At 34.4% G+C, this 11911-nt stretch overlaps 1 protein-coding gene across 1 annotated transcript; it reads right to left on the bottom strand.

Moving 5' to 3' along the window:
- LOC109721133 lies at positions 1-1841 on the bottom strand. Its single transcript, XM_020248563.1, has 5 exons — positions 1325-1841; positions 1115-1192; positions 871-973; positions 596-735; positions 1-488 (listed from the first exon to the last, which is right to left on the bottom strand). Exons 1-5 carry the CDS (start codon positions 1733-1735, stop codon positions 261-263), a joined length of 960 nt encoding a protein of 319 aa, XP_020104152.1. The 5' UTR covers positions 1736-1841; the 3' UTR covers positions 1-260.

The raw sequence follows: 11911 nt of genomic DNA on the forward strand, positions 1-11911 counted from the left end.
TTAAGATCAGTCTCTGTATGAACAACTTTATTATTACCATTATTTTCTGATAAATTCATTCTGTCATTCTGCAAGAGACTATACATGGGACTCTATGAAGATTGATTGATGCTGGAGTAAAATTTGAAAGAAAGGAAAAAACTTGGACCTACAAAATGAATTAAATAATAATAATAATAATAATAATAATAATAATAGTAGCTAAGTTGGCTCTTCTCCTGAGGTCATCTCATATAGTCTGGTGGTATAGCTATATGATTTTAAACAGAGATATTCGTGCTTCGCTGCGTTGTGAGCTTCGAGAGGAGGAAAACAGAAGCCGAGGAGACGAACACTGCTCCGGCGAAGCACGCTAGGTCGAGCCCGCTAATCAAGGGCACATTCTTGAACTTGTCCAACACCCCTGCATGAAGAATCAGCATTATGGCGTGGCCGAGCTTCGATTTCGCCTCTGATATCGACTGCATCGCAGTGCCTTCTTTAAGCTTCTGAAGAAGACCAAAACTAACTGTTATCAGGTTTGTATCACAAGGCTGATTTTTATTTTTTTTTGCCACACTAGATTCAAGTAGAAAATTGGAAAATTAATCCTGACCTTTAGACTGAATGGGCCAAAGTTGGATTCTGCAACGGGATGCCGTTCTCTGTTCTTCTGATTCTTCCCACTTGACGCGGCAAACATGACATACAGTCCCATCCCAAAGGTGAGCAGAGCAGTTCCAACAAGAAACATGTCTGAGGAAGTTCAAATTAGCAGCATGAATCAAGCATATTCAAGGAATGGACAAGCAACTAACTTATTATTAAGAGCTCTGTTTCGAGAAGGCGAACGCAGTTTAATTGCGTGTGGAATGAAACTTGAAGTAGTACCTAATGCTTCAATAAGCAGTTTTATTATCTCTCCTCGGTCTTCTGCTCTTTTCGATATCGCGTGGAAATACTCGAGGAAGGATTCGAGAACAAAGAAGCAGCCCTGCATTCCATAATTCCATTGCAGCAGAAGCAAGAACATTTTTAATTTCAGAAAAAAGCAAGAACATTTTTATTTGCATTCCTAGTTTTTTTTCTTTTTTTTTTTTTCTTTTAGCTAGAACGTAGTAAGTTAACTTATTACCTCGACAAAACACAAGATTGAGCCGACGAGGGATCCGGCTACTGCGATGAGGGAGAAGGATTGGCATCCAACAATCCCCTGACGAAAAGAAGAGAAATTAGTCGGTAATTAGTAATTAATAAGAAAGCACGCAAGAGACGAAACTCACGATAAGAAGATTAATTAAGTTTTTTTTTTTAAAAAAAAAGAAAAAGGTTAATTAATTATAACCTTCTCAACAAGAATCTGGCAAAGCGTTGCCCAGTTACGTTTATTCGTCAGTGGGGGTGGGGGACGAAACAGCTTTAGCACAGCCCCGTTTAGCTCCTTGGCTAGAAAAGATGAAAGATGGAAGGGAGGAGGAGGAGGCTGCTTCTGCTGCTTCTGCTTCTCATCGGGCGCAACATGCACGGCGGCGTCCGCAGAAGCCGCCGCCCTCTTCGTCGTCGTCGTCGTCGCTTCGTGGTTGAGTCTTAGGCGCTTCTCTGCAGTACCACGGCCGCTGCATGGAAGTCGAAGAGACGGGAGACTTCGACGAGGAGTTGAAGCAGGAGAAGAAGAAGAAGAAGAAGAAGAGGAGGAGGGAAGATGATCTGATCGGTGAGCTCGGGCGGCCCGAAGCAATCTAGTTGCCCCCGCCATTCTAGTTAACTCTCTACGTCTTCCTATAGATGAAGGTTATATAGTATGCATCTATATAAACACATGCAAAAGAGAGAAAAAAAAAGAAAAAAGAAAAAAAGAATAAGAAGATCAAGAAGAGTACAATTAAACGAGGGGGAAAAGTGAAGGTCGGAGGAAAAGGCGCGGGGAGAGGAGGGGGAAGCAACAGAAGATTCTGCGCATATAGCATCGTGGTTTTGGCGGGATTTGGCACTACAGGTTGGTTGGTAGGTTTGTTTTTTTGTATTACTATTGGACGGCTGGGAATTTAGGGCTTGTTTAGTCAGCATAGTTAATTTGGACTTCAAAATGGAAATCGAATATTACTGATTCAGTTATGGCTAATTGAATTTTGATTTTTATTTTACTTTGAAATTAAAATAGCTTATTTTATTTATGGCACAATTCGATTTTAAATCCTACGCTGCTGGCCAGTTTCAAAGTAACTAACTCGAAATCCTCAAAAATCTCACCCTTCTCCACCGTCATCTCTCTACTCAAAATTATAAAAATATTAATTGTTTATTTCAATAATAAATAAGATATTTTTGGATGATGCGTTATTTTATTTTTCTTTTCAATACAATTTAATTCTATTTTTTATTTTCATTCTCTTAAGAGAGAACAATTTGAACGCACAACACATCATTCTTTTTTTATTAGCACTTTCCAATCTTAGACAGAAAATTTTCAAATTAAAATAGATTTTTCATAACTGGGTCGCAGCATGAATCATACATACAATCCGCGCAGGCCGAACACGTGCCCGTGCAGATCTGGGAATCTTTTTCATACTTGTTCGGAGTTGGTCGGCGGGCGAAAGTACGCCGTTCATTAATTCGTTCCAGTTCGAACAATGATCAGGCCCTGTCCATCCCTGCGTAGCGGCCAAGGAAATAAGAACGGGTGGTTCGGACTTTTTTATAAAATAACTTTTTAAAAACAGTGAATTATTCATCGCTTTCATAAATAAAAAATCTATTTTTTTTCTATAATTCTAACAACCACATAAATATTTCAATAAATCACATATAATCTTACTAACTTGAAAATTCTAATAATCTATCCATACAATCCTAACAATAAAAAAAATCTTAATAATTTATCCATACAATCGTAATAATCAAACATCACATATAACCTTAACAAATTGAAAATCCTAATAATATATCCATATAATCCTAACAATAAAAAATTTTTAGTAATCTATTCATATAATTCTAACAATCAAATAAAAATTCTAATATTCCACACACAATCCTAACAATCTCACTTTTTTATTTTCCGTATAATCTACGTATAATTTTAACAACCTTATATTTTTTCTCTTTCCCAAAAAATTATAAAAAAGACGGCGAATCTTTAAAAGACCTTAAAGACGGTGAATCATTCACCGCTTTTTGAGAGTTAATTTGCCAAATATAAATTCGATAGGATTATCTCACAAATTATAAAATTTTAGATGATTATTTTGTAAAAAAAAGTCTCAGGTTTTCAGTGCATATGCATAAATGATCTCTGTCTTTCTCTATCTCTCTGGCATTATTTTACATACACTTTCAAATTTGGATGGTTTGAAACAAAAGCCTTTTGTTAATTCTGGCAAGAAGAAGAACACATTAATAAATTAAAAATTAAAACAAAATAGTGACTCAGGTCGACTTTTGATTGAGATCCATTTAACTTCGAGTGTTTTTTTTTCCTTTTTTGAAATCTTAAAATACTTTATCACACTTATTATTGATATTCTAATTAAATTTAATAGTTTAAACTAATTTATAGTTATTAGCTAATTGTGTAACAAAATTTAATTAATTGAAATTCAAATAAGGATATTGAGAAGATCCGACAGGTAGGCATGACTTAATTTTCAAACACACAAAAAAAAAACCCTCTTTTCTGAAATAGTCTGTAGTCACTTTTTATAGAAAAGAACTAAAATCTCATCTACAACTAGACGTTAAATCTCTCCAACATTACACTAGTTAATGGCGAGACCAATATTAATTTTTATTCTCACCAAATTGAAATTTTAACTAAAACACGACAACTACGTCAATTCAAATTCCCATATATACCAAATGTCCTAGTTACTCAAATGGGGCAAATACAAAAAAGAGTGTGGATCCAACAATTTGTTTGTGAAAAATAATTTTGATTTGTTATTCTATTGTTGGCTATTAGCATATGATTAATTTTATGAGGTTTATAACAAAGTTTTCTTTTTAGAGAAATATAACATGCTAGCTACTCGTTTCGTTTACTTCTTTTAAAAATAAATTTAGCTGAAAATATAAATTAACTAGGATTCGAATTTAAGATATTAGACAGTAGATTAAAAAAATATATAATTTATTTATCATAAATTTAAAAAAAATATATAATTTATTTTCTAGTTTTTAAAAAAGTAACTTTATCTTTCATATTTTTTTAAAAAAAATCTGTTATATTCTAACTTAAATTTATATAGTCGATCGATAACGACAATAATTACATAGTTTTTGTTTTTGTTATACAAATTGAGTTTAAATAGTGAATTAAATTTAATTTTGGATATTAAATTTGAATTAACAATAAACAAATTTCAGTTAAAGTGAATTAAAATTAAAATTTAAAATTTGAATTAAAGTGAATTAAAATTTGATACTTTTAGTTAAATTGTTGATCCATCAGAATTCGAAAAAAAATACAAAAACAATTCAATGTATAACTAAAGTTTAATTCTGAATTTAAGATGAAATGAAAGTACAAAATCAAATGAGATTAAAAAATATACAATTTAAATTAAATTTGAATTTTATTGTTGGTTGTAATAAACAAAAGTTATTCAAACAAATAAATTTTAGTGGATAATATTGAAATAATTTAAAAATATTCATCTAAAATGAAAAGATATGAAATATTTCTAACATTACCCCTTGAGAGAAAAAAAAAATTAAAAATTTATTTTGTTATGTTACTTATTTTGCGTAATAAAAAAAATCAAAGTATTTTTTCGCCAAAAAATGAATTTACGGACTTGCCCAAATTCAAAAAAAAAAGTATTTAAAAATTACGAAATTTGAATAAAAATATTTTTAAGTGCGGCTCAAAAAATGCGTTCAATACGCACACACGGTCACCGCCCCTTAGCATAACCTCCGAGATTTTTTTAAAAAACTCCACGAAAAAAATTATTTTGCGGCAAAACGGATGATACTGCAGGGGAGGTGACCTCACGGGCGGTGACCAGACACTCACAGCCATTTGTTTGAAGGAGCCATCAAAATATAGCCCGGCCCAATGTGGGACCAAATACGGATGCCATACGGGGTGAATCCATTGACTACTGGACTCAGTACATTGGCTTGTTCCGGCCCAAGCACCTAATTAATAGGTCTCTTTATGGAGTAGTTTGTTTATTAAGGAAAATTTCAACCTTTTGTTTTGACTTAAATTTTAAAATAATAAAATATTTAAAAACTATCAATTTGGAATAAAAATATTTTGAGAATGGCTCATAAAATTCGTTCTCTCTGTATATATATATATATATATATATATATNCATATGCTAAGAGAAATAAGCCCGGTCCAATGGGTGACCAAATCGGGATGCAATACGGGCCGAATACTCTGACTACTGGACTCGATACATGGGCTTTTACCCAGCCCAAATGCCCGCTTTTTGGCTTAGTTTGTTTATTAAGGAAAGTTTCAACTTTTTGTTTTTACTTAATTTTAAAATAAGAAGATATTTAAAAATTATGAATTTGGAAAAAAAATATTTTTAGTATGACTCATAAAATTCGTTTTAAATATATATACATAACTAATTTTCAAATCATATACTAATAGAAATAAGCCCGGCCCGATGTGACACCAAATGTCGATGTCATACGGGCCGAATCTATTGGCTACTGGACTTAACGCATGGGCTTTTGCCAAGCCCAAATCCCTAATTTATAGTTCTCCGAGAGAGAGAGAGAGAGAGAGAGAGAGAGAGAGAGAGAGAGAGAGAGAACGAATTTTACGAGTCATTCTCAAAATATTTTTATTCAGAATTCAGAATATTTTTAAATATTTTCTTATTTTAAAATTTAAGCCAAAACAAGAGGTTGAAATTTTCCTTAATAAACACAACTAATCCAAAACGAGACCAATCAATTAGGTGGTACTTGGCCCGAGTAAAAGCCCATGTACCGAGTCCAGTAGTCGATGTATTCGGCCCGCATTGCATCTAGATTTGGTCCCACATTGGGCTGGGCTATCTTTTGATGGGTAGTTCCAATAAATGGCTATGAGAGTCTGGTCACTACCGGTAAGCTCACCTCCCCAGCAGTGTCATCTATTTTGCCGCAAAATATTTTTTTTCGTGGAGTTTTCATCAAAAAACTCTTTGGGTACGCTTATGGGGCGGTGGGCGTATTTATATACATATATATTGAACGATTTTTCCGAGTCACTCTCAAAATATTTTTATTCAAATTTTTTATTTTGAATTTGGATATGTCGACAAGTTTATCTTTTGACAAAAAATTATTTTAATTTTATTTCCTTATGCAAAATAATTAATATAACAAAATCTAAATTTTTTAATTTAAATTTTTTTTAAAGGACAATCTTTGAAATATTTCATATCTTTTAATTTTAGGTGAATATTTTTAGATCATTTTAATATTATCTACTAATATTTAGTTATTATATTAATTTTTTATTGATTGCAAACTAACAATTAAATCTAAATCTATTTTCAAATGTATATTAACATTNTATATAATTAAAATTTAATTTAAAATAACTAAATTATTTTTTATACATAAATTATAATAATACAACAATAAAATTACAAACGATAAAAATATTAATACTTAATTAATCAATTTTTTTTTCATATTTTAATTGTACAAACTAAATAAAAAAATTAAAACTTAACTAATCAATTTTTATCATATTTTAAATATGTCAACTGAATAAAAGAATAATTAATAACATAATTAAATATATTTAAATATAATTATATTTACCACCGACCGTCCGTAGAGCAAGTGGCAAAGGGCTTGGTGGTTGGTATCCGAAACCCAAATTCGAATCCTAGTTGATTCACATTTATAGCTAAATTTATTTCTAAATGAACTAAACGAAGTTGGTAGCGTGCTACCTATCTCTCAAAAAACTATATTCACCGTAATTGACTTCGACCCACGATATTATGTTGTTTGAGGTTAACTTGAGTTTCGATCGTAACTTTTTTACGGCGAATCAAACAACAGAAGTGATTACGATCGTAACTTTTTTACGGCAAATCAAACAACAGAAGTGATTGTTTATGGCGAAAACGACTTCCCTCCTCTCAACTTCCAACCCACTTTCACCCAATCAAATATGCCCTTAGTAAATGAGTAGAACACGAGCTGAGGTCAGTTAGTTCGTGTTCGGCTCGATAACAGCTTGAATACGTATATAATTTATATGTACATAATTTATATAATTTATATTTGTATATATAAATAATAAATAATTAAATATATAGATATATAATACATATTTTTATTATTTAGTTTTTAGTTCCATCTAAATATAAAGCCCAACTTAATTATTAAAAGGCCTATTTATATATAAATTTCCATCCATTAGGTCAAAATCTAATAGGGACGTAAAATCTCATAAATTTATTATATATATTTTTTAAAAAATTTTTAATTTATTAATCGTGGATCAATTTATTTTTGGCTTGATATTTTAACGTGTCAGCTTATGTACGTTCAACTTATTTATGAAACAAGTAGCACATGAGCCGGCTCTTAACTCGCTGTTACATGTTTGACTCGTTGACACCCTTAGATGGGAGTATTCAACAAATCACAGTAATTGACTTCGTCAATAATTAGTAACGGAAAGGGTAACGATCCGGTCTCCGGTAAAAGCGTGTGCATTGACTCCTTCCGCGAAGTATTATTCATGACCGGTAATACACGCTAGTTAAAGAACCCGTTCGAAGCTTCTATCTCTTTTCGTTCCGTTTGAAGAAAAAAAATCCTAAAGATAGATTAATACAGACTTTAATATTAAAATTTATATCTAAAAAATGATCAATAATAGATAATTATCGAAGAACATAAGCACATTTATTATCTGTAGCTATCATAAATTATATGTATTAATATTTGTAAATATTAATTATCTCAGTATTGAAAATAAAATTAAAGAATAAAACTAAAAGTATATTTTTTAAAAAAAATATCTAAATCAAATAACTAAAATAAGTGGATGAACCAAACACAGTAATTCTGACAGGATTGCCTGCCAAGATAATTCGAACCAAACGCATCTAAACATGCTACTCGTTTCATTTATTTTTAATTGTGACGGTGATTCTATCTCTATTCATTCCCTTTGAAGAAAGGAAGGATCCTAAAGATAGATTAATACGGACTTTAATATTAAAATTTATATAGAAAAAAGACCAATAATATATAATTATGGAATAATATAAGCCCACTTATTATTTGTAGCTATTGTTAATTATATGTATTAATATTTTTAAATATTATTTATCTCAATATTAAAAAAAATTAAAGAATAAAACTAAAAGTATATTTCTTTCTGAAAATATCTAAACCAAATAATTAAAATAAGTGGATGAACCAAACGCGGTAATCCTGATAGGATTGCCTGTTAGGATAACTCGAATCAAACGCACCCTTAGAGAAATATAACATGCTATTCGCTTCGTTTATTTTTAAAAAAAATAAATTTAGCTGAAAATATAAATTAACTAGAATTCGAACTTGGAAAAACAGACAGTCGATTAAAAAAATATATAATTTATTTATCATAAATTTTGACCAGTAAACACATAAAAGAAAATGTATGTGAGGGTGTTATGGAGAAGTCTATTATAAATTATTTTCAAAAGTAAAATTACGTTGAGAATAATTATAAATAAAAATAATATTTTTTTATTTATAAACTATTTATGATAAATTTATTTTTTATATTTTTTTTATTATATACTTAGTTTTATTGGAATTTGGAAAAGAATTTTTGAATCCGCCAACGGCGAGGGGTGGCCGAATTCAGGTTTAGATTATGCTAAGATTGACTCGAGTACACGTGTTGGTGCAAACGCTTTAATTAATTGGCAACTGAAGTTAATTAATTAATTTTCTCTCTAGCTGGCAACGTCCTAGGAGAAGAGTCAAAGGGAGCAGTAATAGGTTGCGGAAAAGTACTCAGGAAATTAAGGATACTAGGTACTAGGTAGGAAAAATTCTAGAATGCACCGGGTGCATTGGTGATGTGGCGCAACAAACTAATTAAATATTTTTTAAAAAAATATATATTTTATCATAATTATAAAAAAATATTTTTATTATAATTTTGTTTGAAAAAAAAATAATTAATTTATTATTAATGACGTGGTGTAAGTGTAACCGTATAGAATTCCTCACTAGGTTGGGAGCAGGTACTACGCAGTGTCGGTTCGATTATTGACGCTATGGATCATGACATGCACGTGCTTAAGACATATGTATATTTGACAATTCACACGACATGATTGACGCCATGTTGGGGAGTGTTGTTTTGCAAAATAGAGTACGGAAAAAAGAGAGAACATTATAATATTTTAAAGCAACTTTTTATTAGATAATATTTGGATGTCTTTTTTTACGAGGAATTATATACTGTCACACTTGCACCACGTCATCAATAACAAGCCAATCATATTCCTTCTTTTCAAATAAAAGTACAATAAAAATACTTTTTTACAATCATGATGGGACATATATTCTTAAAAGGATTAATTTGATTGGTTTATTACGCCACGTCACTAATATATCCGTTGCATTCTAGAATTTTTCCTTTTTTACACTTTTAAAATACATAGATTAAATCCTAAAATTTGCAATTTTGGAATAAAATAAAAAGGCAATTATTTATATATTTTTGAAAAATTTTCGACTTTCTAATTTATCTCTCTTAAAAGGTTAATATTAAAAATAACTTTCTTACGTTCCAACTTATATTCCTAAAGTTAAATTCTATTAATTAACTATTAGCAATAGTTGTTATCTGTATGAAATTATTATTTTGCCCTTTCAAATATACTTTCATCATCACCGACTTTTTTTATTTACTTAAAGTTACAAAAAAATTTTTAATTTTTGATCTTTTCAAATTAATATACCCTTCTACCATCACCAATATTTCTTATTTGCCCTAAGTTAAAGGCAAAAGAGGTATTTTGATTTTTTTTTAATTCTAGTAGATATTTAACCTACGTTTAATCCAAGTTAACTTAACGGGTTGTCAGTTGTCACGACATAAAGATTTTCTCCGCAATTTCGCTTTACAATCACCCAAACTCCAAAGCGGACATCTGACGGAGGTTTTAGCTTGGAATCTTCTAGAAGCTTCTACGCAGGACCCTCAAGGAGTATGTCAAGGAGTACTCCAAACTGATGCTTGCCATCACCAGCATGGCCGAGGAGGATCGGCTGTTCTTCTTCCTCTACGGTCTCCAACCATGGGCTAACAAGGAGCTCGTGGCGAGAGACGTCAAGGACGTAAGCTCCGCTATTGCCCAGGCGGAGAAGGTGCTGGAGTATGACAAGCCGGACTTCGCTCGTGGCAAACCATCTAAGGCGGGCAAGGCCAAGGGTGGAGGAGACCGCCGCGAGCAACATGATCAAAAGAGCCAAGAGTGAATGGGCCTTCCGCAGAAGAAGAAGACGATCTCTTACTATGTCTGCGGGGGTGATTACTGGGCGAGAGATTGCCCAAAGAAGAAGACCGTCAACACCATCCAAGCCGAGGAGGGCGAGGAACAAGCGGAGACGAAGATGGACGCGCTACGACTCGTCAGCGCGATCCAGGGGCAGGCGAGCAGCAAACCGCTCAAAAAGGAGCTACTGTTCGTGGATGTGACCCTCAACGGGAGGGCCACTCGTGCGATCGTAGACACTGGAGTGACCCACAACTTCATCGCCGAGTCTGAGGCCAAACGGCTCGGCGTCGCACTCGAGAAGGACACGAGCAAGATCAAGGCTATCAACTCGGTGGCACAGCCTGTCGTGGGAGTAGCCAAAGGAGTGACGATCACAGTTGGACCCTGGTCAGGTACAGTGAACTTCACCGCCGCGACCATCGATGACTTCAAAGTCATTCTCGGCATCGACTTTCTCGCTTCATCGAAGGCGGTTTCGATGCCGCACCTCGGGGCCTTGAGCATCATGGAGGAGGCAGCCCCGTGCATGGTCTTGGCGAGCCGCAGCGAGCCAGCGGCAACCCACACCCTCTCCACTCTACAACTGCGGAAGGGGGTGAAACGCGGCGAAATCACTTACCTTGCGGCCATCCGCGAGGTAAGCGATGAGGACCTCGAGAAGGAGGGCCCTCCAGCGGTGATCGATGCAGTCCTGGGGGAGTTCAAGGACGTCATGCCCCAGGAGTTGCCTAAGAGACTTCCACCTAGGCGGGAGGTAGACCATGCGATCGAGCTCGAGCCAGGAGCAAAGCCACCAGCAAAGGCACCATACGGCATGGCCCCGCGAGAGCTCGAGGAGTTGCAGCGTCAACTAAAGGACCTCATCGATGCGGGCTTCATTAGGCCGTCGAAGGCACCCTACGGAGCACCAGTCTTGTTCCAAAGGAAGAGCGACGGAAGCCTGCGGCTCTGTATTGACTACAGAGCGCTCAACAAAGTAACGGTAAAGAACAAGTACCCTATTCCCCTTGTTGCTGACTTGTTTGACCAGCTTGGCGGAGCAAACTTCTTCACCAAATTGGACCTTCGCTCGGGATACTACCAAGTCAGGATTGCGGAGGGCGATGAGGAGAAGACGGTATGTGTGACGAGGTATGGAGCCTACGAGTTCCTCGTCATGCCATTCGGTCTGCCGAATGCACTGGCGACCTTCTGCACCATGATGAACAAGCTATTACACCCTTATCTCGATCGCTTCGTGGTAGTGTACCTCGACGACATCGTCGTGTACAGCAACACTCTGGAGGAGCACGTCGAGCATCTGCGGACGATCTTCCAAGTGCTGCGGGAGAACCAACTCTATGTCAAGAGGGAGAAGTGCTCCTTTGCGAAAGAGGAGGTGCACTTTCTTTGCCATTGGATTGGTCGAGGACAACTTCACATGAACCAGCAGAAAGTGCGGGCGAT

This window comes from Ananas comosus, linkage group 15 (assembly GCF_001540865.1).
Source record: "Ananas comosus cultivar F153 linkage group 15, ASM154086v1, whole genome shotgun sequence".
NCBI classification, from domain to species: domain Eukaryota; kingdom Viridiplantae; phylum Streptophyta; class Magnoliopsida; order Poales; family Bromeliaceae; genus Ananas; species Ananas comosus.